The sequence below is a fragment of the Lepisosteus platostomus genome, chromosome 7 (assembly GCF_059453375.1).
Source record: "Lepisosteus platostomus isolate fLepPlt1 chromosome 7, fLepPlt1.hap1, whole genome shotgun sequence".
Classification (NCBI taxonomy): domain Eukaryota; kingdom Metazoa; phylum Chordata; class Actinopteri; order Semionotiformes; family Lepisosteidae; genus Lepisosteus; species Lepisosteus platostomus.
Window position 1 is genome coordinate 14,632,766 of NC_142617.1, and position 21,932 is coordinate 14,654,697.

Consider the following 21,932-nt stretch of genomic DNA (forward strand, 5'->3'; position numbering starts at 1 on the left):
GCTATCACACTGATCAAAAAACTTCAGTACAAAAAAGATTTGTGTGGTAATTTGCAGATTTTCAGACATTTGTCAGTATTGTTGGTATTTTTTAATAGTGTTTAAAAATAAGTGAATTTACTGTTTAAATTCAGTAGTTTCAGACAAAATGCATGAAATAGCTAAGTACAATCAGTCTGTTTTTCACTAAACTCTTTAATTTGCTTCAGATGCAGTTGATGTAGTTTACTACATTCTGTTCTAACTAAAAGCAAGCATATAAAAAGCAAATAATAAAGGTGTGTGAACAAGCTTTTCGTAGAGCTAATAGTAAAAATAATAGTAAGAATGGAAAAAAATAAATAGTAACAAAAGTGTTCTTTCTTTAAAGCATTTGGTTAAAAGAAATTTGTGATTGAAGTTTGAGTAAGTTGCAGAATGACGTGTGGTGTGCAAAATTCATTCTTATGTACCTATTTTTCTGCAAAGATCCCTGGTAAAAAGACGACAAAGCTCTGGGTGCCGGATGATGAGGTCTCTCCAGAAACACTTGCGAAGGTAATTTTCCATTCAGCATGAGCAGTGTATGAAGGTGTTAATTCTTCTTTTTTGCAGTCTCACTTAAGGATGGATCCAAAATTATTCACAGCAGTAGTGGCAAACCCAGTAGTCGCATACATATCTCCCTGAGGATTTTTATTTTTTTAATTTCGGAAAAAAAAAGGTTAAACATTAGTACTTAAAGGCAAGATTTAACTGTACGATAGGGCGTACTTGTGAAAAGCTACATTGTTTAATGGTTTAAACGGAAAAAACAGTATAATTATAATCTCAATATGTTGAGAGTGAAAGACTGAATAGCCTTTTAATTTTTATGTTGTTTTGCATTTAAGGCTTCAGGAACATAGCCTTTCCATTCCTTGGTGTGACCTATTCTAAATTTAAAATTAAACCTAATAATTTTTCTAAATCTTCAAATTCTGTGTTCATGCCTCACAGACTAAACCTGTAAGGTATCACTTCCTGCCTCAAGGGCACTTCTGGTGATTATTGTAGCCACCTGCATTGTTCTCATTAAGCTAATGTGGCGTGCGGAGTACCTGAAATCACCTACACTGCTGTGCAAAGATTTTTAGATAGATTTACTTAGGCAGAATCAGGATTAACAATAAAGGTGTACTATGAGCATCAATAATTTACTCAAACCTCCACTAAAGATGATAACAATTTGAATGTTATTACAGCTTGTTTTGAGTGAGGAGAATGCAAGCTGGCCATTTAGCAATCTTTAGTTCACATTCATCAGGATCTTCAGAAATATAAAAGGGTAAACTTCATGAAAAGTTATAATTTGTTGTTAACAAAGTCCAGTGTGGTAGCAGTTAATCCATTCTGTTTACCAGCCAAATAAAAGGGAGTTCCTCATCAATCCATCTTGGGTTCCTGTCATCATGGCTGTAAACTGAAAAGACTAATTTTGGACTACAAAATACTGGTTAGCTTGCTGGGATAGGCTTCAGCACTCAGGGACTGGAAGAAGCAGTTAGAAAATGAATGGATGGAAAAACTAATTAGCTGGTAACGGAAAAACACATTTGTTTTAAATTTCAGCAAAGATCAACACAGAACAGTGTTTCTGCATAAAGAAGAAAAATTGAAAAGCCTGAAACTTTTGTGCAGCTGTGCTTTGTATTTGGTCAGCTGTGTTGTAGTGACAGTGTCCCAGAATCTCGCTGGGGTAACAAGGGTTACTTGCACATGAAGCAGATGAGAGGGGCCTGCTTCATAATAAATTCATACAAACTGGTTATTTATGCCCAAAGACCTTTTCTACTGTGGCTGTTCTTTAGTGGGTGGTTTCTGTTCTGTTCCAGATTCAGGGCATCAAGCTAATGGTAAGATGGCTGCTAGGAGTGAAAAACAATTCAAGCAAGTCGGGGAACTCCACATTGAGAATGCTCACGGCTATACTGCACAGCGATGGAGACTTGACAGAGCAGGGCAAAATGGGGTACGTGTTTATATTCAGGATGCAATGGAAGTGAAATCTTTGGCTCTTTGATAGTTTGAGCCCCAGGGCAAATAATCGGTACATTGAGGTTCTGACAAATTACATCAGCTTCATAGGAACAAGATTATCACTTTATGTACACCATTATCTCTGACAAAAAAGTTTGTGCCTTGCTTTTCTGCTGTGTGATTACAGATTTCCTTTAGTGTTTTGCTGAACAGAGATATAAATCACATGCTTGTAATGATATCGAAAAATATAATGATCTCTCTCTGTAACAATCAGTATAATTAAAAGCTCACCCTGCCTGGCAAGAGATTGACTCAACATGCTGCCCTCCTGTCAAGTGTGCTGCAGGATTCCCCGTTCTTCTTCAGCGCAGAGCGATAACTTGTCACATTCTTCTCCACCTGTTGTCAGAGCCTCGCAGCATGAGGTTGTGCTGTAGACTGACCTGCCCGTCTCGCTACGCCTCTGTGTCTTGCAGGAAGCCTGATATGTCACGTCTGCGGCTGGCAGCAGGGTGTGCGATCCTCAAGCTAGCGCAGGAGCCCTGTTATCATGAAATCATAACCCTGGAGCAGTACCAGTTGTGTGCTTTAGTCATCAATGTAAGGATGCAGCAGGTGGCTTTTTTCTACATGCTGGCTCTTGATGCATTACTCTCATTTTAAATGTGCTTGTTTTTTTTTTCTTCTCCCACTCCAATAACGGCATCTGATACAAAAATGTTTCTTTTCACGTAAGACAATTCGTGGTTCAGACTTCATCATGAACCCGAAAGATGTTATGAAAATGAAAATTGTGTAATTACACAAAAAGCAAACAAAGTGGTTACTCTACACTACTGTAGTTAGGTATGATTAATGATGTCTAACTAGGTAAGCAGTGTTTTTTATTATAGAAAAACAAGCCACACTGAAAGTTAGTTATTGTTTCCTTTTGTCAAATTTTGGTGAGACGTTATAGTAGGGGTGACATTTTTGGGGTCCAGAATGAATTTTAATGTTTGTCCTTAAGACATAATGGAATTAGTTTTTTCTTGTGTGAGTTTTCGCTATGCGAAACGTTTTCTGGGAAGAAAATAGATTCGTAAAATGAGTTACGGGTGTATTGACTTAGTGGTCTAAAGAGAAAAGCTGTCCATTAGAAAAGTGATATGCTGGCAAAGTACATAGCATATATATATATAGAAATCATTATACTGAAGTGTAGTGATACATGATACAGACTCTTTGAAATCTTTGTATGATATAAGCCCTAGGGAAAATTATAAAGAAACAAGCAAGTTTACTGTGGGGAACTTTCAGAAGGATAAAACACTTGAAACAGCTCAGCTCCTCACTCCCCCTTTCTGATGTAGCTAGACTTTGTGTTTGCCGTTCTTTTTTTCTGTAGGATGAGTGCTACCAGGTAAGACAAGCTTTTGCTCAGAAGCTGCACAAAGGCCTGTGCCGGTTACGGCTGCCCCTGGAGTACCTGGCGATATTTGCTCTGTGTGCCAAAGACCCCATGAAGGAAAGAAGAGCCCACGCCAGGCAGTGCCTGGTGAAGAACATCAACATCCGAAGAGAGTACCTGAAACAGCATGCAGCTGTCCGTGGTAAGAACTGAAAAAAATAATCACTTGCTCCCTCTGCCTTCGTGTGCGGTGGCTTTCTTTCTGTAGTCATTTGGTTATTCTGAGCTTGAGACTTCAGAGAACTTGGATGTGTCAAGTACACAGTCTTAGTGCTGTGTCCTGGATTGGTTCACCATCTGTGCCGTCAGCTAGTCCCTCAAAAATGTATCTTATCTGTCGTGAATGATGTGGGTGCACAAAACGCGACAGAGAAGGTTTTGTGTCCTCAAAATTTACCATGATTTAAAAATAATGTTTGAGTAGACTCTGAGAAACAGGTCTGAAAATGGGGGAAAAATTGTATATCAAGAATTGAATTTAAAGAAGCAAACAATGTCAGGAGACTCTTCCAGGGTATTAATGCACTGGGGAATCGCGGAGTACCTCTTGTCATTGTTATAAAAGTCTGTCAAGGAGATTGTTAACATAACAATTGTTGTAGTCTGCAAAATTACCAGTAAAAAAGTCAAATAACAAAGCGCCAGCCTTTTTAGAATTCTGTTTTGGGCTCATTTTATTTCTAATTTCCTTTGTTTCCCATTTTTGTTACTTTTAGAAAAGTTATTCTCACTCTTGCCAGAATATGTGGTCCCATATACAATCCATCTCCTTGTGCATGATCCTGATTATGTCAAAGTGCAAGACATTGAGCAGCTTAAAGACATCAAAGAGTGAGTTGGATTGCAGACAACCTCTGCTTTTTTTGTCACATTAATACAGGGATTTATGTCAAGTTGTGCCTGAATGTTTTTATTTTCTTGATGATTCCTGGTCTGCAAAAAATAATTATTGTTATTGCTGTTTTAGCATTTGCTTAAAAATAATGATCATGTAGCCGAAGAATGAAAAATGTAGAATGTAGAAAAAGAGTAGTGAGTGAAGGTGGGGTTGAGATGGTACAAAACCATTAAGTATAAAGATATTCATTGCATTGCAAAACCATAAAAGAACTACAGAATAATGCTGTTACTCTGTTTTTTTTTAAACAAGTGTTCTTAAATTATATTTCACAGATGTAAATTTAGATGTATTTAGATTTACATCTACTGTAGATTCTGCACATTTTAGGAGCAAAGGATACCATTGATTCCATCTACTAATCTCGAAGAAAGATTATTATCCATGACCTGTGCTTCTACAGAATTAACATTCATTTATTTCCCCTTTTCTTGTTTCCTTTTATCCCCAGGTGTTTGTGGTTTGTTTTAGAAATCCTAATGGCAAAAAATGAGAATAATAGCCATGCATTCATTAGGAAAATGGTAGAAAACATTAAACAGACAAAAGATGCCCAGGGGCCGGATGATTCCAAGTTAAATGAGGTATGTGCATTGTTTAAGCTTTCAGACTAATATCGATTCAAAACATATGCATTTGAAGTCTAATTTTCAATCACTGGGCACTTTCCTCAGTCCCTATTTCATTTTTGATTACTTGCCCTCACTTCGCAGACATAATCGGTTCAAACAATCAATTTAGAGCTTCCAGCTCGCAGCACTTTTTTAAGACGAAACCACCCTTCTGGTGCTTTATGTTGCGTTATTGGGGGTTTTCTGTACATTTCACAACTTGCATCTTCATTTTTCTTTTTTGTCCAGAAACTTTACACAGTGTGTGATGTGGCTATGAACATCATCATTTCCAAGAGTACTACATACAGCTTAGAGTCTCCTAAGGACCCTGTGCTCCCAGCTAGATTCTTCACTCAGCCTGACAAGGTGTGTCTTTCAAGTAAGCTCCTGTCATTCAGCCCAGTGTGTTCCTCAGAGGTGCTTGGAGTGAGTGCACATCAGCAGAGGGGGCACAGTTCACACTGGAAAGATGTCTCTTGTTGATTCATGTGCTTATGTTTTGAGTTTTTATCAAACATATTTGCCAGTCTACTGTCAGAAATGTGCATGTTTTCTCGCACTGTGTTTTAAATTTAAATTACAAAGGATAGCTATAATAACAATAGAAGGTTAAAAACAGTGAGGACATATCTGTAATAGGTTGCAAACAGCTCAGCCAAATGTGCAAGTTTCTGTTATTCCAAGGTAATTCATAATAACCTCTGCTTAAGGGATGAAAATCAGTGGAAGGGAATGTGGTAACCATCTTAAATCTCCTTTCTTGATATGCAGGATCTTACTGCTTTAATAGAGTGATTTTATGCCTGAGCATAGAATCATATCACACATAATTAGAGCATAGATTTGGCACACATAATTCAAGGTCACTGTTGTGGTATCAGATTAAGATATTGTAGTAGTAGCAGGATCGTTTTGAGGATCCTGAGATATCTTAACTCATTCATGAATTTGAAAAATCCTTTCTTATTTTGTTGCAGAATTTCAGCAATACAAAAAATTATCTCCCTCCAGAAATGAAATCCTTTTTCACTCCAGGAAAGGTAAGACCTTTAAACCATACCACTGTGTTAAAAATGTATATTTCTGTTTTGCCAAGGATGTCTTGAACATAAGGACTCTGAACAAACTTAGCAGCAGGAACTCTTTCCAAGACTATAGATGTCACACTGAGAAACATTTTCATAATTTTGTCCAGACCTAATGTGTAGTTGGATCTCCCTTGGACTTCACTGTTTCTTACCAAATCATATTTGTTGTTTAATGTCTGGTTCTATAATATTTGTTATTTTGTAGCCATAATTGCAATATTGCTCAGGAGTTAAAACTACATGTAGATGGTAAATAATACACTACACATTTTTTTTATTTTCAGTTTTATATTGATCATAGCTTCTGAGAAATTTGCAACTTAAATTAATTGGAGGAAACCGACCAATTTTTTTAATTTTCTTATCTAGAATATAATATATATATTTTAAAAATACTCCATTTGACACTAAGGGTTCCCAAAAGACCAAGCCATAACAATTGAATTTTTTTTTTTCAAATTTCCTTAAGGTGGTATTCTAATAAGGTTTCATTTTAAAAGCCTGAGAGCTTGTTACCATGGACTTTTCAACTGCTCCCTCGCAGCTTTATAGTGCATTCAGTTGACGTTGAATCACTTCTTGTTGTCAGTACAGTCGTGGCTCCTTGATTTATTTTTGAAATTGTAATTAATTTTATTTTTAAAAGTTTCAAAATGTCATAATAGTCAGCTATTGTCTTAAAAAAAACCATCACACTTATCCAAGGTCAGTTGAGCCAAAAGGCAAAAAATGCAGCTGTCATAGTCTCCCACATACACTTGTCATTGAAATGAGCTGCAGGAGAGTCAGGAACGAGCCTTTAAAGGGCCCTGGTGTGCTGGCTGGGCCCCCAGCACGACCCTGCAGGCCAGATTGTGAATTTTGCTGTTGTTGATACTCCTGCAGCCTAAAGCAGCAAACGTCCTGGGTGCTGTGAACAAGCCCCTGTCAACAGCAGGGAAGCAGTCCCAGACCAAGTCGTCCCGCATGGAGACGATCAGCAACGCCAGCAGCAACTCCAACCCCAGCTCTCCTGGAAGGAGTAAAGGAAGGTAACTGAGCACATGACACTGGGGAAAAAGATCTTTCTTCTCTTGTCACACCTCCTCCCCCATAAAAATCATATTCTGTGTGAAATGGTTGAACTATTTTATGAGGGTTCTGGTTTCTTATATTCCACTAACGATGGTTTTACACCAGAACTGCTAAAGACAACATTTCCTTAGTTTATTACCATTGCTTTCTGTAGGCAGAAAAAACTTTAAAATATTCTAAAAAATGTATGAGACACAAGAAAATTGATTTTTTTTCAAGAGGTCATAGTTGTGCATTGTCTGGACTCTTGCAGTATGTTGTAGGTTTCTAAATCTTTGAGATTAGCTACTGTGTAGATTAGGGGAGGAATTATCATTTTAAAAAAAGAGATTGCATTCCTGAAGCTATGTTTGAGGTCACAATGAGGGCTGGTTTTCATGTATGCAATGATGCAGGCAGAGAGCTGTTTATTAGGTCTTATTTTTTAAGCTTTAAATTATAATACTTTATCAGTTATTTATACAATTACTTTGAATATTGTAATTTTATTTCTCTTTCACTTGTTATTCTCAAGTCTTATGTTTATATATATATAAATATTTAATAAGTGTACATACCCACAAATAACATCAGTTTAACTTATTACTTCATATAACATATATAGCCATCCTTGTGAAGCTTCCTTGTATTTTCTGTTGTTAGAACTATAACATGGACTCTGAAAGGCATCAACTGTATTTCCACAAACCAGAATATTGTTCACAATATATTGATATTGTGTGTAAGGATGTGTCCCGGGTGCCATAAGAGAAATGTGGCGGCACACATATACTGAAAGGCATTAAAAATGGCAACAAATAACTACTAAAACCAATAGTATTTGTTGTATTTTTGGTGCCCCTCAGTATGTAAACACTTATACAAACCCAGAACAATTTTTCTCTTTCAGAAAGAGGTCATTTCTGTGTCAGGTTTCTGTGTAATCACACACATTCCTGGTGCATTTTGGAATTCTTAATTATTTCAGAAACTCTTGAATACTGTATGAATGTCCTCATGCGTTATGTTGCAAGTCAGTGTGAATTCAGAATTTGTGCTCATTCTAAGCAAACATCAAATCAGAATCTGGAAAGCATTTTCCAAGCTAATAAGCATGTTATTGTTATTTATATGTGTTTTAGATTATACTGAATTTGCATATGACATGAATGTCTTGAAATAGCAAATTATAGTTAGCAGGTAATTCAGTGAGGAGTTATGTACATGGTATCCATGTTCTGTGCTGTTAAATTTCATTCTCAGCGTGTGCCCCTTATTACAAAGTATTTCTAAAAAAGTAAAATTCACTAAAAAAATAAGTGTCGGTTGTTATGTACAAAAATAACCTTTTGTCCACCTTTGAAACTACAAGTCAAGACCTTGGTCAGTGAGCAAGTGTTTATCTGAAAAAGTACTCGTCTTGTATGACCTCCTTCAGGCTTGACAGCACCGAAATGGATCACAGTGAAAATGAAGACATCACTATAATGAAAAGCTCTCCGATGCCAGGGAAGAAGAATGACAAGCGTGACGACTCGGATCTCCTGAGGGTATGGTATTTTAACCTCTTAAAAACGGCCCGGGATTGTGTTACTTAAACGTGGGAAGCTTGGCAGACCAGGGAATAGAAGTTCAAGTAGGTAGTTGTGTCAGCCTGCGTAGGCAGTAAAGGAACAATTTAAGGTTTACTCCATGCTGAAAAAAGAAGAGACACAATGTTTCGGCTGTGGAGCCTTCTTCAGACACCTGAAGAAGGCTCCCCAGCTGAAATGTTGTCTTTTCTTTTCTTGGAGTAAAGCATGGAATAAACCTTTTACTTATTCCAATCTAGACAATAGGCAGGAAGACAAAATATAATATTGCAGCTGGCTTCTAAAAAGTTTTGTAAATTTATTTTTAAAATGCAAACTTCTAACTTAGTGTATAAAGTCACAGTGCAGTCTTGCACGTTTGGTTGTTAATTGCTAAGTGAAACTAGAATTTCGTCCTGCCAATTTTTAAATCTGCCTCACCTTTGGGGCTCAGGCATCGTGCTGGGAAGCCTGTTCCAGGTGCAACAACTCCTTCTGTGAAGAAAAGTGTTCTAGTCTCCATCCTAAATGAAATACACACACATCCAAAGTGTACTTGTTTCTCCTCCTGAGTGTGCCATAGTCCCTCTGCGTTAACTCTGTAAATGTCTTGTAGGATCTGTATGCTAGAATCAAGTCCCCTCTCTAAAATGACTAGTTTATTTCTAGTCTTATAATCCTAAGGGTCTGAGAGTTAATCACATGCCACAGTGTTGTCCCTCTGCTCAAGTAGTAGTTCTGTTTAATCACCTGCTGGTTTGCTCTATTATTAAGGTAAAACCTTAAGTCGTGATACTATACAGCAGTGCAGTTGTCTGCCAAATAAGTGTAAATGTCCTTCAAGCAGTTCGGATAGTGTTTGCAAAATTCTTTTCCTTCACTCCCTGGTGTAGAAGGACTAAAACCTTATTAGTTCTACTTTTTCATCTTCAGGTGAGTCATTTCTTTTCAGAGAACATGACTAACATGAAAATGAAAAGCATTCCCACGCTGAAAAGAGTTCTGCATAAAGGGTAATAAAAGTTCTGATTTTTTAAGTACAGTTGTGAAGAGTAATATGGTGCCTCGTCTGAATTTCATACACATATATACTGAAAATCAAGAGACTTCGTACAATTGTTTTTGGACCAAAAAAATAAATAAAATCTGATTATAGGAACATTTCCTTATTTCTTCATTTTAACTTAGTTTATCTTTCTATTTCCATCATTTTGATTCTAAGATTCATTGAACTTGTTTGACCTTTGACTTCACTTTCAAGCTCAAACTCCACAAAAAAGATAAGCCAGGTAAACAAAATTATATGCCTCAATCGTGTCTAAATTTTGCAAAAACAAAACTGAAAGAAAATACTTTTTCTTCCCACAACCCAGCATTTGTGTACCCTGGTGTTGAAAAGCCCCTGATGGTCTTACTTTTCAGAGGATTGGGCATGTTTAAAGTGAGAATCTATCCAGAAAAGTTGCATTTAAACACTTGACCAGTGAAGACACATATTAGTACATTAGCTCTTCGGGTTAGGTGTTGACAGTAAAGCTTACCCAGGGTTCCATTGAAATTGTGATTTGCAGTTTGCAACTGTGCACTTCAGATTCTGGATTTGTTCTTGTTTTCCCGTTTCATGGGTTGTAACCAGATTCCCACGGGGTGTTTTGAAAATACAGCCCCTGGCAGGGTGCTTGTGAAAGTACACGCCAGCATAAAAAACATGTACCTAAAACGGATTACATGTTAAAAAAACACCCTCCTTATGCATTTTTATTCTCTTTGCATAAAACTGTCCTGTACGTGTCTATCCTTATCCTTTTTTTTTGAAGTCCTAAGCAGATTTTAAAGGAAATTACAAAGGCATTCAGCAGCTCTTTGCCACATTTTATATTTTTGATGTTTAATTCATAGCTTACAAAATATACAATTCTGTCTAACTGAAGCGTTCAAAGTGATGCCGACTTGTGGATTAATGATTGAGCTTTATTTAAGTATAAAGTCATGGTGAATTATTGACAGCTGGTTAAGCTCATTTCTTGTAATAATTGAGAAAAACACAAGGGCCAGTTAAAATGTAATTGCCTGTGATTTAAAACAATATGAAATTGAAAAGTGCCTTTTCTGGAGTCTACTGAAACATCAGAAAAATATACATTTCTTGGTATTTATGCAACATTTTGTTAAATTGAAGGTGGGTGTAGATGCAGCTACAGACATTGGCCCATGTTTAAGCAAAGTATAACAAAATTATGAATGAGTTCTTAATTATGCAAGTACTAACAATTAGACTTGGAACTTTGGTTGTGATAAATTGCTTCTCGTTGAATTGCAGTTCACACCCAAAAAAGGTTGTGTCTGCATTCTGTACCAGTCTTCCCAGTGCGCTCAGGTATTCGGTCCAGTCTAAAATGTTCACTGAAGAAGTATTTTTAACCAAGCCTTTAGCAGGGGTCTCAGTATTCTTAATTTCTGCGTTTTGAATATTTTTTATGGCCGTTTCTACAACCGTTTATTGCATGTTCTTTTATCTTTGTGCAACTGCTTGATCTGAGAAAAGCCCTTTATAATTTTATTCTTTTTTACCCACCCACTTCAGAATCAACGGTTGTTTCTAGCTATGAGTAGTTGAGCTGCGCAGCGATGCTCGTGACAAATCCTAACCCCTGGCCAGCTCACCTGTAATGTGGCTTGTTGTTTTTTCGTAAGTGCTGTGCACCACCTCTTGAGCCAGCCGGATAATTTCTGTTCTCATCGATACTCCGCTGCAGGACGGTGAAAAACCTCGGGGCCGAAAACGAGCCGCGGCCTCCAGTCAGGATGACCGCTCAGGGCTGGAGGATTCAGCTCAGGAGCAGAAGCCCAAACGGGGGCGCAAGAGGCCCGCCAACAGCAGCGCGGGGGAGGCGGAGGAGCAGCAGTGGGCGGAGGAGAAGAGGATACAGGACGGCGCCCTGGAGACGGAGGACGAGCAGAACAGTCCCCCCAAGAAGGGCCGGAGAGGCCGGCCGCCGAAGTCGGCCAGCGGCGGCGCGGCCAAAGAAGAAACGCCTAGCAAGGGGCGGAGGGGCCGCAAGAAGGCGGCAGCCCCTGCCGAAGAGGAAGCGGAGGAGGATGAAGAAGAAGAGGACCGCAACAGCGAGAACATGGAGGTCAAGCAGAAGGGGGGGCGGCAGGCCCGCACACCTCGGAGGTCACAGCAGAGGTCTGTATGCTTATGAGTCAAGCCACACAATGATGGCTTAACTAATAAGGAATGGATGAATAATTCCTTAAGCTGAAATTGTTAGACGCATAGCGCATCGGGGCCATCTGCCTGAAGACTGACTTTTTTTTTTCTCCCTGTTTCTTTGCAGGGTAGAAGCTTCTGAAGCCACAGACGAAGCAGTCGAATCCACTCCGCAGAAAAGAAGAGGAAGACCTCCAAAAGCAGCACAGTCCCTGCCAAAGAAAAATGCGTGAGTGCATTGGCACCTCTTCTCTCCTCTTGTCTTCTCAGAACCTAAAAGTAGATTTTTGTTTCACATGCTGAGAATGACGTTTTTTTGTCCATCTTAAACTGGAATCGTTTGAGAGTGTAAAGCTCAGTCTTGCACAGAAATTGCCAAAGCCATCAGTAGCATAGGTCATTTTGGCAACTTGTACTACGATTTGTTTTTTATTAGTTTGATATTAAGTATGGGGAATTATATGTGTCACAGCGAGAGTAGGATTATTGGTGTTTGACCGGTCCTGGGTAACAAAATGTTCTTACCGCAGCTTACTGCATGGTACCCACACCATGTAATCGATTAAAGCTGAGGTGGGTGGAATGCTGTTGCCGAAGAGCTGCATAGCAGCTCATTAATATTCATATGTGATTTACTTTCATTTTTTTCTTCCTTTTTGGCAGTTGTTCTGTACATGAATTTCAGCACGACTCTAGAAACAACATTAATTACAAATGTTGTCGTTTTACCTATTTTAAGGTGTTGGATTTATTTTGGAGCGCATGAGCAAGGAAATCTAAAAGGTAGCTTTAGTTGCACATACCGTGTCACAAGATGCATTGTTAGTTGCTAGGCTGAGGAATGAGCGCGGGGACTCTCCAGACTCTTAAGGAGGTGCTCTCACTCTGTGCTGCAGTCGGGGGTCTCGCTCCAGAGCAGCAGCCAGTAAAGAGAACGACTCGGCTGACGAGATGGAGGTGTCTCAAGCAAGCATAGAGGACACAGCACAGGAAGAGGAGGAAGATGAGGACGAGGAAGCAGAGGAGGAAGAGGAAACCACCGGATCGCCCAAGGTGCATTTTCTTCATAAGCAGATAACACTTTAGGGAGGGGTCTACTTTAGAGTCTGACATTAATTATTTCCCGATTATTATTATTCCTGCACTTCATCCTTAAGTAGAGTTCGGAGAATTCATCTAGATGAAAACAGTCTTTGAAATTATTATAATAAATGTGTTTCCGTCCTAGAAATCAACATCTAAAAGAGTGTCATCTGTTATAATATGGGGAGAAAAGTCTTATTTTCTTTATGTATTTGGTACTGACATGGTTAGCAGACATGATCCGTCATTGAGTAAATATGGCAATTTCAGATCATCAAAACCCTCGAATTCAACTGTTTTTTCATGTTGTTGATTCTAAAAATGGTGGATTTGACCAGGAAAAAGCTCCAGTCAGAGCCGTTCCCTGTAACATTGCATTGCAGCAGTAAAGTTATTATTGTGTTTGACCACTTAGTATCAATATTAAATTGATCCGTAATTTCTAGAGATGATCCACTAATGTAAAGATGAAAACATAGATCCTGCGGATCTTGTGATGTAGGAATTGCACACCACATCCTAAAAAAGGTGTTTTAACAGCAGAGCCCATACCAAAACCTGCATAAAATCATCAGTCTGTTGTACTTTTCAGGTGCGGCGAAAGACAGCCAGGAGGGACCGAAGATGAACGCTGGGATATTGGGGAAAATAATTATTGGCACTTGGGCTGTAAGCTTCACTAAAGCCCAGAACGGAGAGGGTGAAAGACTATGAACAGCCTTGCATCTGCTGACACTGTTTATTGCAGTCTTTAATGTCACAAGCTTTTACCACACACATTATAATATCATTATTTGTGGTTTGTTGTGCATTGTGATGTGCGCTGGCTACGTAGAGATCTAAACTAAAGAGAAAAAAAATGTAAATAATCTCTTTAATTTTTTTTTTCATTGTTTTATTTTCTGATTTGGGGGGAAATTGTATAGCTTTTATCTTTCAGCTTTAAAGTAAACACCCAATTTATCTGTCAAACTGAAACTCAATGATGGACCTTAAGCAATATATGTCAAGTGTTTTTTCCGTACCTACTTTTACTGTGAAATGAGATCAAACAAAAACTTATTTTAGGGTTTTCCTTTTTATATGTGACACTGTGTATTTTCCTTTTTCCATGAATTTGTTTACTCTTGTGAACATTAAATGTGTAGGTGCTAAGGTGCTTTTGCTTAAAAAAGAAAAATGCTGAACACCAGTTTGAAGATAAAAGGTAAAAAAATCAAAGTATTTGTTACATTTTACACTTCGGTATTGGTAACAGAATTTCAAGTGAACTTAATGCATAGAAATTTTAATTTCTAATATTTCGTTATTGGCAGTACATTAAAGAATTGCTTACTAACTTCCCCAGTCAGTTTTTATCAGTCTGCTGTACCAATAAAATTCTCTATATAAATTTGTTGTATCGCTGTCCTACAGTTTGTAGGTCACAGGGTTTTCAGGGTTTTTGCTGAAACAACACAAGGCATCAAAACTGGTCCTGTGGAGAGCATCAGGTAATGAGGAGTTTTGTTGTTACAAGCGCAACCCCAGCCCTATAGAAAGCACTAACTCTTGGGGTTGAGTAGAGAGGTGCAACAAAGTTTCTCCAAAGAAAGATTTAAGACATGGATTGCCGAGCCACCAGATTGGCCAGAGCAAGCCCAAAAGGGAATTTATCCAGAATATCAGGGTAAACATCTCTGTTCTTGCAACCTGTGGTGGGACAGCTTTAATTAAGTAGCCAGGACCTTGGTTTACCATTTAATCTGAAAGACAGCAAACCATGCACCACATTGTCTCTGGTTACAATACTTGGGCATTGGTTTGAAAATTGGGGTCTACCAACTAAACACCATTTATACAACGTCCTTATTTGCTTTGCACTGGGGCAACTGTTCTTCCCTTTCTCTCACTAAGGTGAGCAAACTGTTGCTCTGGGAGCAACATGCGAGGAGAAATAGCAGCAAACATCCATGGAGTGGTGATGAGACGCATCAGATTATACCATAGCCAAACAAGGTGCAATTCACCATGCACATACATCAAACAGTAGGGGAAAGGCTGCCGAATTTCCAGTAGTAAAATAGGTACAGTTCATACAAAGGAGCACTTACTATGCACTGGTCAATGGGTAAGGAAAGCAGGGGCAGACGGCTACAATATTTATGATGAGGTCCGCAGGTACAGTAGCTTTGTAGAAAATCATTTCAGTATAGAGAATACCAACATCCTGGGAATTTGTGCTTTGTAATCAAATCTGTACCATTAGTTTACTGGGGGGTCCTAAGGGGTGAGTAATTTAGTATTCCCACAATTTTGTAAGGTGGCAGTGGGTAGGAGCATATTATGTGTGCCATGCACTAGTGACTGCTGTGTCAGGTTTTCCAGCAAAGCCCGATTCCATTGACTGGCTCTAAAGCTTGCTTGTTTTGGCTTGGGTGATCATTCTGTAAAAGGCATGCTTAGTAAAATCATTTAAAAATCCTCAGTTTGAACCAGAGCAAGGCATAAAGTCAGTTCTTGTGTAACTCTATGTGTAACAATGCTAAAAACACACATAGGGTCTTTTATGATGCTGATTGATGGGTTAAACACGGATATTGAAGGTTGTTGTAAGTTAAGTTTGCTGGAGCAGTAATTGATGCTGCAGACCGCATCAGGCGTTTATAGTTCCAGAATTCATTCAGGGACTTGAGATGACAGGTTTTTTTTTCTATTTTGAACTCTTGTTACGTGCTGATTTTTTTTTTTATCGGTTATGCACGTTTCCACGTCTATATTTTATTTTCAGATGCTTTCCTACTCAAGCACTTTTTATTTTCCTTTCTACATAAAGCTACTGGTATTGGCTTAGTTGAGGGGGTTATAGTCTCGAGAATTATAAATATAATGTTAACGTTACTTGCGCTGCACCAGCGGCAAAGTGGTTAGCATTGCAGCCTCACTGCTCTGGGGCCCTGGGTTGAATTCCTGGGGTGCCGTCTGCATGGAGTTTATATGTTCATGCTGTGGTCATGTGGGTTTCCTTCCTCAGTCCAAAGGTATGCCAGTAGCTTAATTGGCTTTTGTGAAAATTGGCCAGCCCTGGTAGGGGTGTGTGCGTGTCTGTGTTTATGTCCGTGTGCCCCGTCATTGACTGGCATCCTGACCAAGGTGTACCCCACCTCGCGCCCATCGCTTGCCTGGAGAGGCTCCAGCTCTGCCACGACTCTGTATTGGGTGAAGCTGTTAGAAAATGGATGGATGGCTTAATTACATTAAAGAGCTCCAATAAAGCTTCTGTTAGAGTATTTTCACACTAATACACTGTAGGGCTTAGCTGGCCATCTCAGTCATGTGGGTGTGGGGTACTTACAGAAAGGGCATTCCAATCAACCGACCTGTGTATGTTGCCAGACTCGTGACTGCAGTTTAATAGATGGTAACTATTAAGAGCAAAGCTCAACTAGTGTAATTTGTTTTGGTTCCAGTTTACTGAGTTCAGCTGCCATTCCTCTCTCCAGGCCTCCCCAAGTAGGAAATGGAAAATCACAACCATGTTACTTGGTTGCTACCGTCAGGAAACTTATCTCCTCTCACGTCAGCATTGTCATGTTTTCTGCTGACCTTCGGGTCCTTTGGGCGAGAAAAAATACTTAGGAATCTGCACGGTGGCTTCATTAGTTTGGAAGGAGATGCGGGCTCACTGCTTTTCAAAATGCCCTGTTCTAGAGAACTCAATTTTGTTTGTAAAGGAGAAAATGTTATGTCACTGAAGCATAAGAAACTGGAAAACCTGTTGCTGAGCATGACGTCTTAAAAAAAGAAAACCTTTAAACATTTTTTTATTGCGCCAAATTTGAGAGTTGGAAAAAATGGTCAGAATTCCACTGTTTTATAAAAAGGTAAAATTGAATAAATTGAGCTTTTAAGCAGGAAACTGCTATTTCATCCTCCGGCTGCTGTTAAAAATAGGTGTTATTGCTCTTTCTTGTGTCTTAAAGCTTGCATGAGCACCAAGGCATACTCGTGTTAAGTAATTAATAAGGAAAGTGTAGGCTAATCATCACTTAGGAATTTCGATACCCAAGGGTGCACCATAGTCTGTGACTAACCAGCCATGGAGAATGGCTCCAGTTTTTCCAGCCCTGAAGGGATGCAGCCCTCCAAGGTGAAGTCTGAGCTTTTTAACAGCACAAGCGCACACACCTGGACTGTTCAATGCCAATGTCAAGGTGACTGAGGTAAGGATCTTTGGTATATATAGTGTTTACTCTCAAGAAAAAATGCAGGAGTTAAAGAAATCCCAATAATCCATAATGCAACTATAGATATGATGCAATACATAGGTGGTAATTGAAGAAAAAGCTTCATTTTTAAATTATTTGCATAATTAAATATGCTTCAGAATCCTGCAGGTAAAGGGGTCAAAAAAATTAGTTCAAATATCAAACCCAAAGGCCAAAATATAGTGGAAAATGTTCATCATATAAGAATAGAAAAATCTATTATTGCATTTTGGCATCTCAGCAATTTCCATGAAAAATGTGGTTCTCAAGAAGAGGGGTTGTGTATATACACTAATGGCATTGTAAATCGTTTTGACTATTAACTGGATCATTCTCTGTAATGTTCTAGTCCTGTAGCGGATTTGAAAATGTAATATATCAGATGTCATCTAAACCTTGTAAGAGGTTACGTTTATTTGGCTGGCACATTCGTTTTAAGTGACTGCCACTTGCACCTGCACAACTGGGCATTTTCCGAAAGCAATCTGAGTGAAATACCTTAATTGTACAGCATTGTCCCATCTGGGATGACAACCCACAACCTATTAATCCTGTACTGTAAACAGTACTCTGCACAGCTGCTGAGGAAGTCTCTGCAGTTTTTCTCTTGATCCACGTCGGTTAGATTTTAATCAAAGTTGAAACCCTGCCTTCGGGGGGGGGGGGGGTTATTTACCAGTGGGCTGGCACTGGAAAGTAACAGGTAACCCTGAGGAAAGGGGAATAAAAAGGGTCATCTGGTGTATTGACTGCTTACATTTGTGGGTTGGAAATATTTTAAAACGTTTATACCATATAGGACTATTATCTGCTGCCGTTTACTGTAGATGTAAAGTTGAGATTTTTAATCCCTCACTATGAAAGTTTTTATTTATACAAGTTTTAGGATATATGAGATGTACTGGTAGTAATTCCCGTTTTTTCATTCAACGATCAGATTTTAACTCCCTACAAACTGGGCTCTCATAAAGCATTGCCAAGATTCTTCTTTTCTGGCATCTTTCTCAGATGAGGATTTTTTATTATTACATTTTAACTTTTTTATAATAAAAGCTTGTGTGTTAAGTGCATATAATACAGGATGGTACCTAATGATTATGCATTTGTTAACAACTGTAGTGATGTACAGTAACAAGTGTACTGTAAATAAGCAAGAGTGTTATTGTTTTCTTTCCTATCTTTTTCTACATTGACTAACAACTTTAAGCTTGTTTTTTTTAATAATTAACCAGGAATGTTAGTTAGGTACCATTATGGGCTGTTTTAAAGTGTACTGTGTGTTTGAGGGAACATTTTTTAGTTCTGGATCCATTCAGAGATTATAATGAAGTAAGTAATGGGAATTTAATTTCTGGTTCATGAGTTTTTACCAGTTTTCAAGGAACAATTTAAGTTTGTATAACAAGGGATTACCGTGCAGTTTTCCAGGGGTCTCCTGAGTGGCTCACCTAATAAAGCTACATACCCTACAGTCCAGACTTCGGCCTGTCATCAGAAGACTGGCCTGAATTCAGGTCAGGCCAGGTGCTGGGTGAGTTCAAACTGGCCAGGGTATCCTGCTCTTGAAGCGGAAACCCTTGGAACAAACCTGGTACTTGTGCGTTTGCAGTGTTGTCTGTGACAACCACATCTCTCCCCTCTGGTTGATGGTGACAACTGTGAGACATGGTGGGTGGGTTTAACAAGTGTAGGACCTCATTTGTAGATCTGTGTTTTGGTCACCACATTTCAAAAGGGACATAAATGCAAGACTGACCCACTGCTGTCAGTCTGAAGAAATCCAACAAGGTTCCTGACTAAAGGAGCTGTGCACTCAGATCTTTGATTACTCTGCTTGCTGTTTCTGAATAACCCTGGTATTTAAATAAGCCAAATGCCCTTTTTCAGAACCTGAATTCCAAATCTCAGATAAATTGTACTGACAGGCCTGACATGACTAATTGTTGATGCTTTCTGTCCATCTAGACTGAGTGAATTGTCTTACCATGACACATGTAAGCTCTCAAACGATCCCTGAAGGGAGCTGGTATTTAATCAAATTATATTCTCCGGAACATTGTGTTACTGGCATGTATATTCACTGCTGCAGTTCTATTAACACCGGTTATGCTAGGATTGTTCTCTCATTTAAATGAACGGTTAAAATTTACAAGCAAGGTTCCTAAAAAAACTTACTTCAGTACTTAAACTCTTAGATGAGTTGGACTTTGAAATAGAGCACAGTTTTTCTCAAAGGCCAGTAGGTTTATTTTTTGCCCATGACATGTGTAAAAAAAACTTCCATGCAAGCTAATGGGGAAATTATTTTTCAATTTAAAAAATATTTCATTCGAGTCCTTCGCAGCCTGTGAAACTAAGGTGTGAGTATGAAAGGACAGTTACACTTGAGAACGGTTTTTAGTTTTTAGCCAACAAAAACATAAATATAAGTGTATCTCTGCCTCCTCAGAAAAGACTGTAGCCATAGCACCAAGTTTTGGTTGCCAATGATGTAACCGGGTAACAGCTACATCAGCGTTTGTGTGTGCAGACTTCTCATCCACATTCTGTGGTGCCATAAAAGGTTTAAAATATGGCAGCGTCAGAGCTCCCTAGCAACACTGCATCAAGGGCAGCAGTAGTTTCCTCCAACTAGACACACCTGCCTTCTATAGCTCAGAGAAGGAGGATGAAATAAATCCACTCTGACCATGTTTCTCTTTGCTGGAAAGTTAACTTGTGTTTCTCGTAGAAACGTATTTAAAAAAGGGGGCAAACCTGGCCTGAAGATTGAAGCCAGGCAAATACAGGCACCTAGGTGTCAGGATTAAAATGAAAGCTCTCACTAAGAAGTATATGTGCAAAGGAAACAACATTTTTTATGTCATCTGCATCTATTCCAATGACACCCCTCCTGGAGACTGAGTTGATACTTCTGGTCATTTAATTAGCAATACCTTCTTTATTTTAAGGTTAATTAATGCTAGTTACATATTGGTGAGGAACTACCATATGGAGCCTTGTCATCAGATAATCAGAAAGCCGTAACCTGATGACCAGAAGCTCATCATGCAGAGCTGACACACATCCAAAATCTAGTTGTGATGAATATGAAGCAAAGATTTAGTTTTTCACTGCTTGGCCTTGGAATTATGGTACTTGAAGTGCATAGGTGATGAAACTGACAGAAAATAAAGCTTTAATTAACAAAAAAAAACAGTATTGAGGACAGGAGCAGGGAGATAAAAAGGACATTTTGGTGTGTATTCCATTTGTGGGCATGCAATTTTGTTTCTACTAAAATAGAAAAACAACAGCAAAAGGCACAGACGATTGTTCCAGAGGGATGGTGTTTTATTTTATCATCTTTTTGAGTTGTTATTGAAGCAAATTAATTGGAGCCAAGTGGATATAATTTATGATTCAGGCTGGAATGAGCCAGGGTTGCTCCCAATGCATTTATAATTGCTACTTCACTGGTTTATATCAGCATTTCTAAGTTAGTGGTCTTGTAGCTCTGATTTATCCAACGGCGTCACTTATTGTTACTTTTTCCTTTGTTTTCTTTCTCTGATTTGTTGTCAGTCCTTTCATATGTTGGCTGTTTGGCCCTCTGAGCAGTGAAAAAGAAGAGACTGGTTTCATTTTAGTCTTGAAAGTTCAATGTCAGGTCGGTACTGAATACATGCCAGTGCTGAAGTGTCTTCATTTTCATTACAACAATGGAAAATCTTCAAACTCTAATTTTGAGGCGCCTGTTATCGGTTAAAGCTTTGGTGTGTTTTTTTGACAATGGGAATATCTCTCTAAACTGGCTTGTCCACAGTACTTTCCTTCTCTCTTCAAGTAGAACTTGGACCTGAATTTATAGGCACCACAATGGGTAAGATGGAGTATATACAAAACTCAGGCAGGGAAAGGAAATGTAATCTTAATAATTGTAGATAAAGTAAAACAACTTAATACAAAAAACAGCTTTTTTCCAACCAGGGAAAAGGAAAAGGCCAATGGTATTACAGTGTTACAATAATGACAGTTAATTTCCTAACAGTACCAAAGATTTGCCTAGGTTTGCTTTTTGGATTTCAACAAAGCTCAGTTTTATGAATCCCTTGAATATTAGAAGGGACATTAGTCTGAGAGAGCACTAAGTAAGTGACCGTTATCCACATGTTTGTAAAATCTGACCTGTAAAAATAAACAAGTCAGCTGAAACAGTAAATTAAAAACGGTATCATTTGTGTTCCCTGTATCCATGCACATGTGAATTAGATTTGACTTCGTATGGAAACGTCAAGCAATCTTTCACACAACGTATTCATTCAGACCTTAAAGTGTTAATTTTGTTATAAAACTCCCACAGATTTGATGGTGAAAATGACAGTAAGGTCTTATGATTCATCCTCTTTTTGTGAGTTTGTGTGGGGGTTTATCTCATTGATTTATGGCTTTGACTTTGTTTAAGTGTCCTTGCCTGCTGGGTTTATTTATCTGAAAATGTTCATTAAATCTTTTAAATTGCACCTAGATTAAGACACACTATCCCTTAGCCACTAAGTCTTGGTACATACATTTTCATTAACAATTGAATTACTTCATTACTGTTTTCATCATGAGGAAAAGCCAACAACAGTTGTATTGTCTTTATTACACCTTCTTTACAGATTACCAATACGAACTAGAGCAAATCTATTAGTAAAACATCAACATTTCAAGTCTTAATCCCTTTATTTT

At 38.5% G+C, this 21,932-nt stretch overlaps 1 protein-coding gene across 3 annotated transcripts in view; it reads left to right on the forward strand.

Moving 5' to 3' along the window:
* pds5b (PDS5 cohesin associated factor B) overlaps window positions 1-14,365 on the forward strand; it is a 52,214-nt gene extending 37,849 nt beyond the window's left edge. For all 3 annotated transcript variants that reach the window (XM_088639421.1, XM_088639422.1, XM_088639423.1), the window contains exons 22-35: window positions 469-537; window positions 1,854-1,990; window positions 2,478-2,601; window positions 3,389-3,593; window positions 4,168-4,282; window positions 4,801-4,933; window positions 5,210-5,329; window positions 5,941-6,003; window positions 6,937-7,082; window positions 8,543-8,654; window positions 11,432-11,865; window positions 12,017-12,118; window positions 12,786-12,942; window positions 13,565-14,365. In XM_088639421.1, the coding sequence (XP_088495547.1) occupies window positions 469-537; window positions 1,854-1,990; window positions 2,478-2,601; window positions 3,389-3,593; window positions 4,168-4,282; window positions 4,801-4,933; window positions 5,210-5,329; window positions 5,941-6,003; window positions 6,937-7,082; window positions 8,543-8,654; window positions 11,432-11,865; window positions 12,017-12,118; window positions 12,786-12,942; window positions 13,565-13,600 (1,953 nt within the window). In that variant the 3' untranslated portion in view covers window positions 13,601-14,365. The remainder of the gene's footprint in view (window positions 1-468; window positions 538-1,853; window positions 1,991-2,477; window positions 2,602-3,388; window positions 3,594-4,167; window positions 4,283-4,800; window positions 4,934-5,209; window positions 5,330-5,940; window positions 6,004-6,936; window positions 7,083-8,542; window positions 8,655-11,431; window positions 11,866-12,016; window positions 12,119-12,785; window positions 12,943-13,564) is intronic.
* The last annotated feature ends 7,567 nt before the right edge of the window (window positions 14,366-21,932 follow it).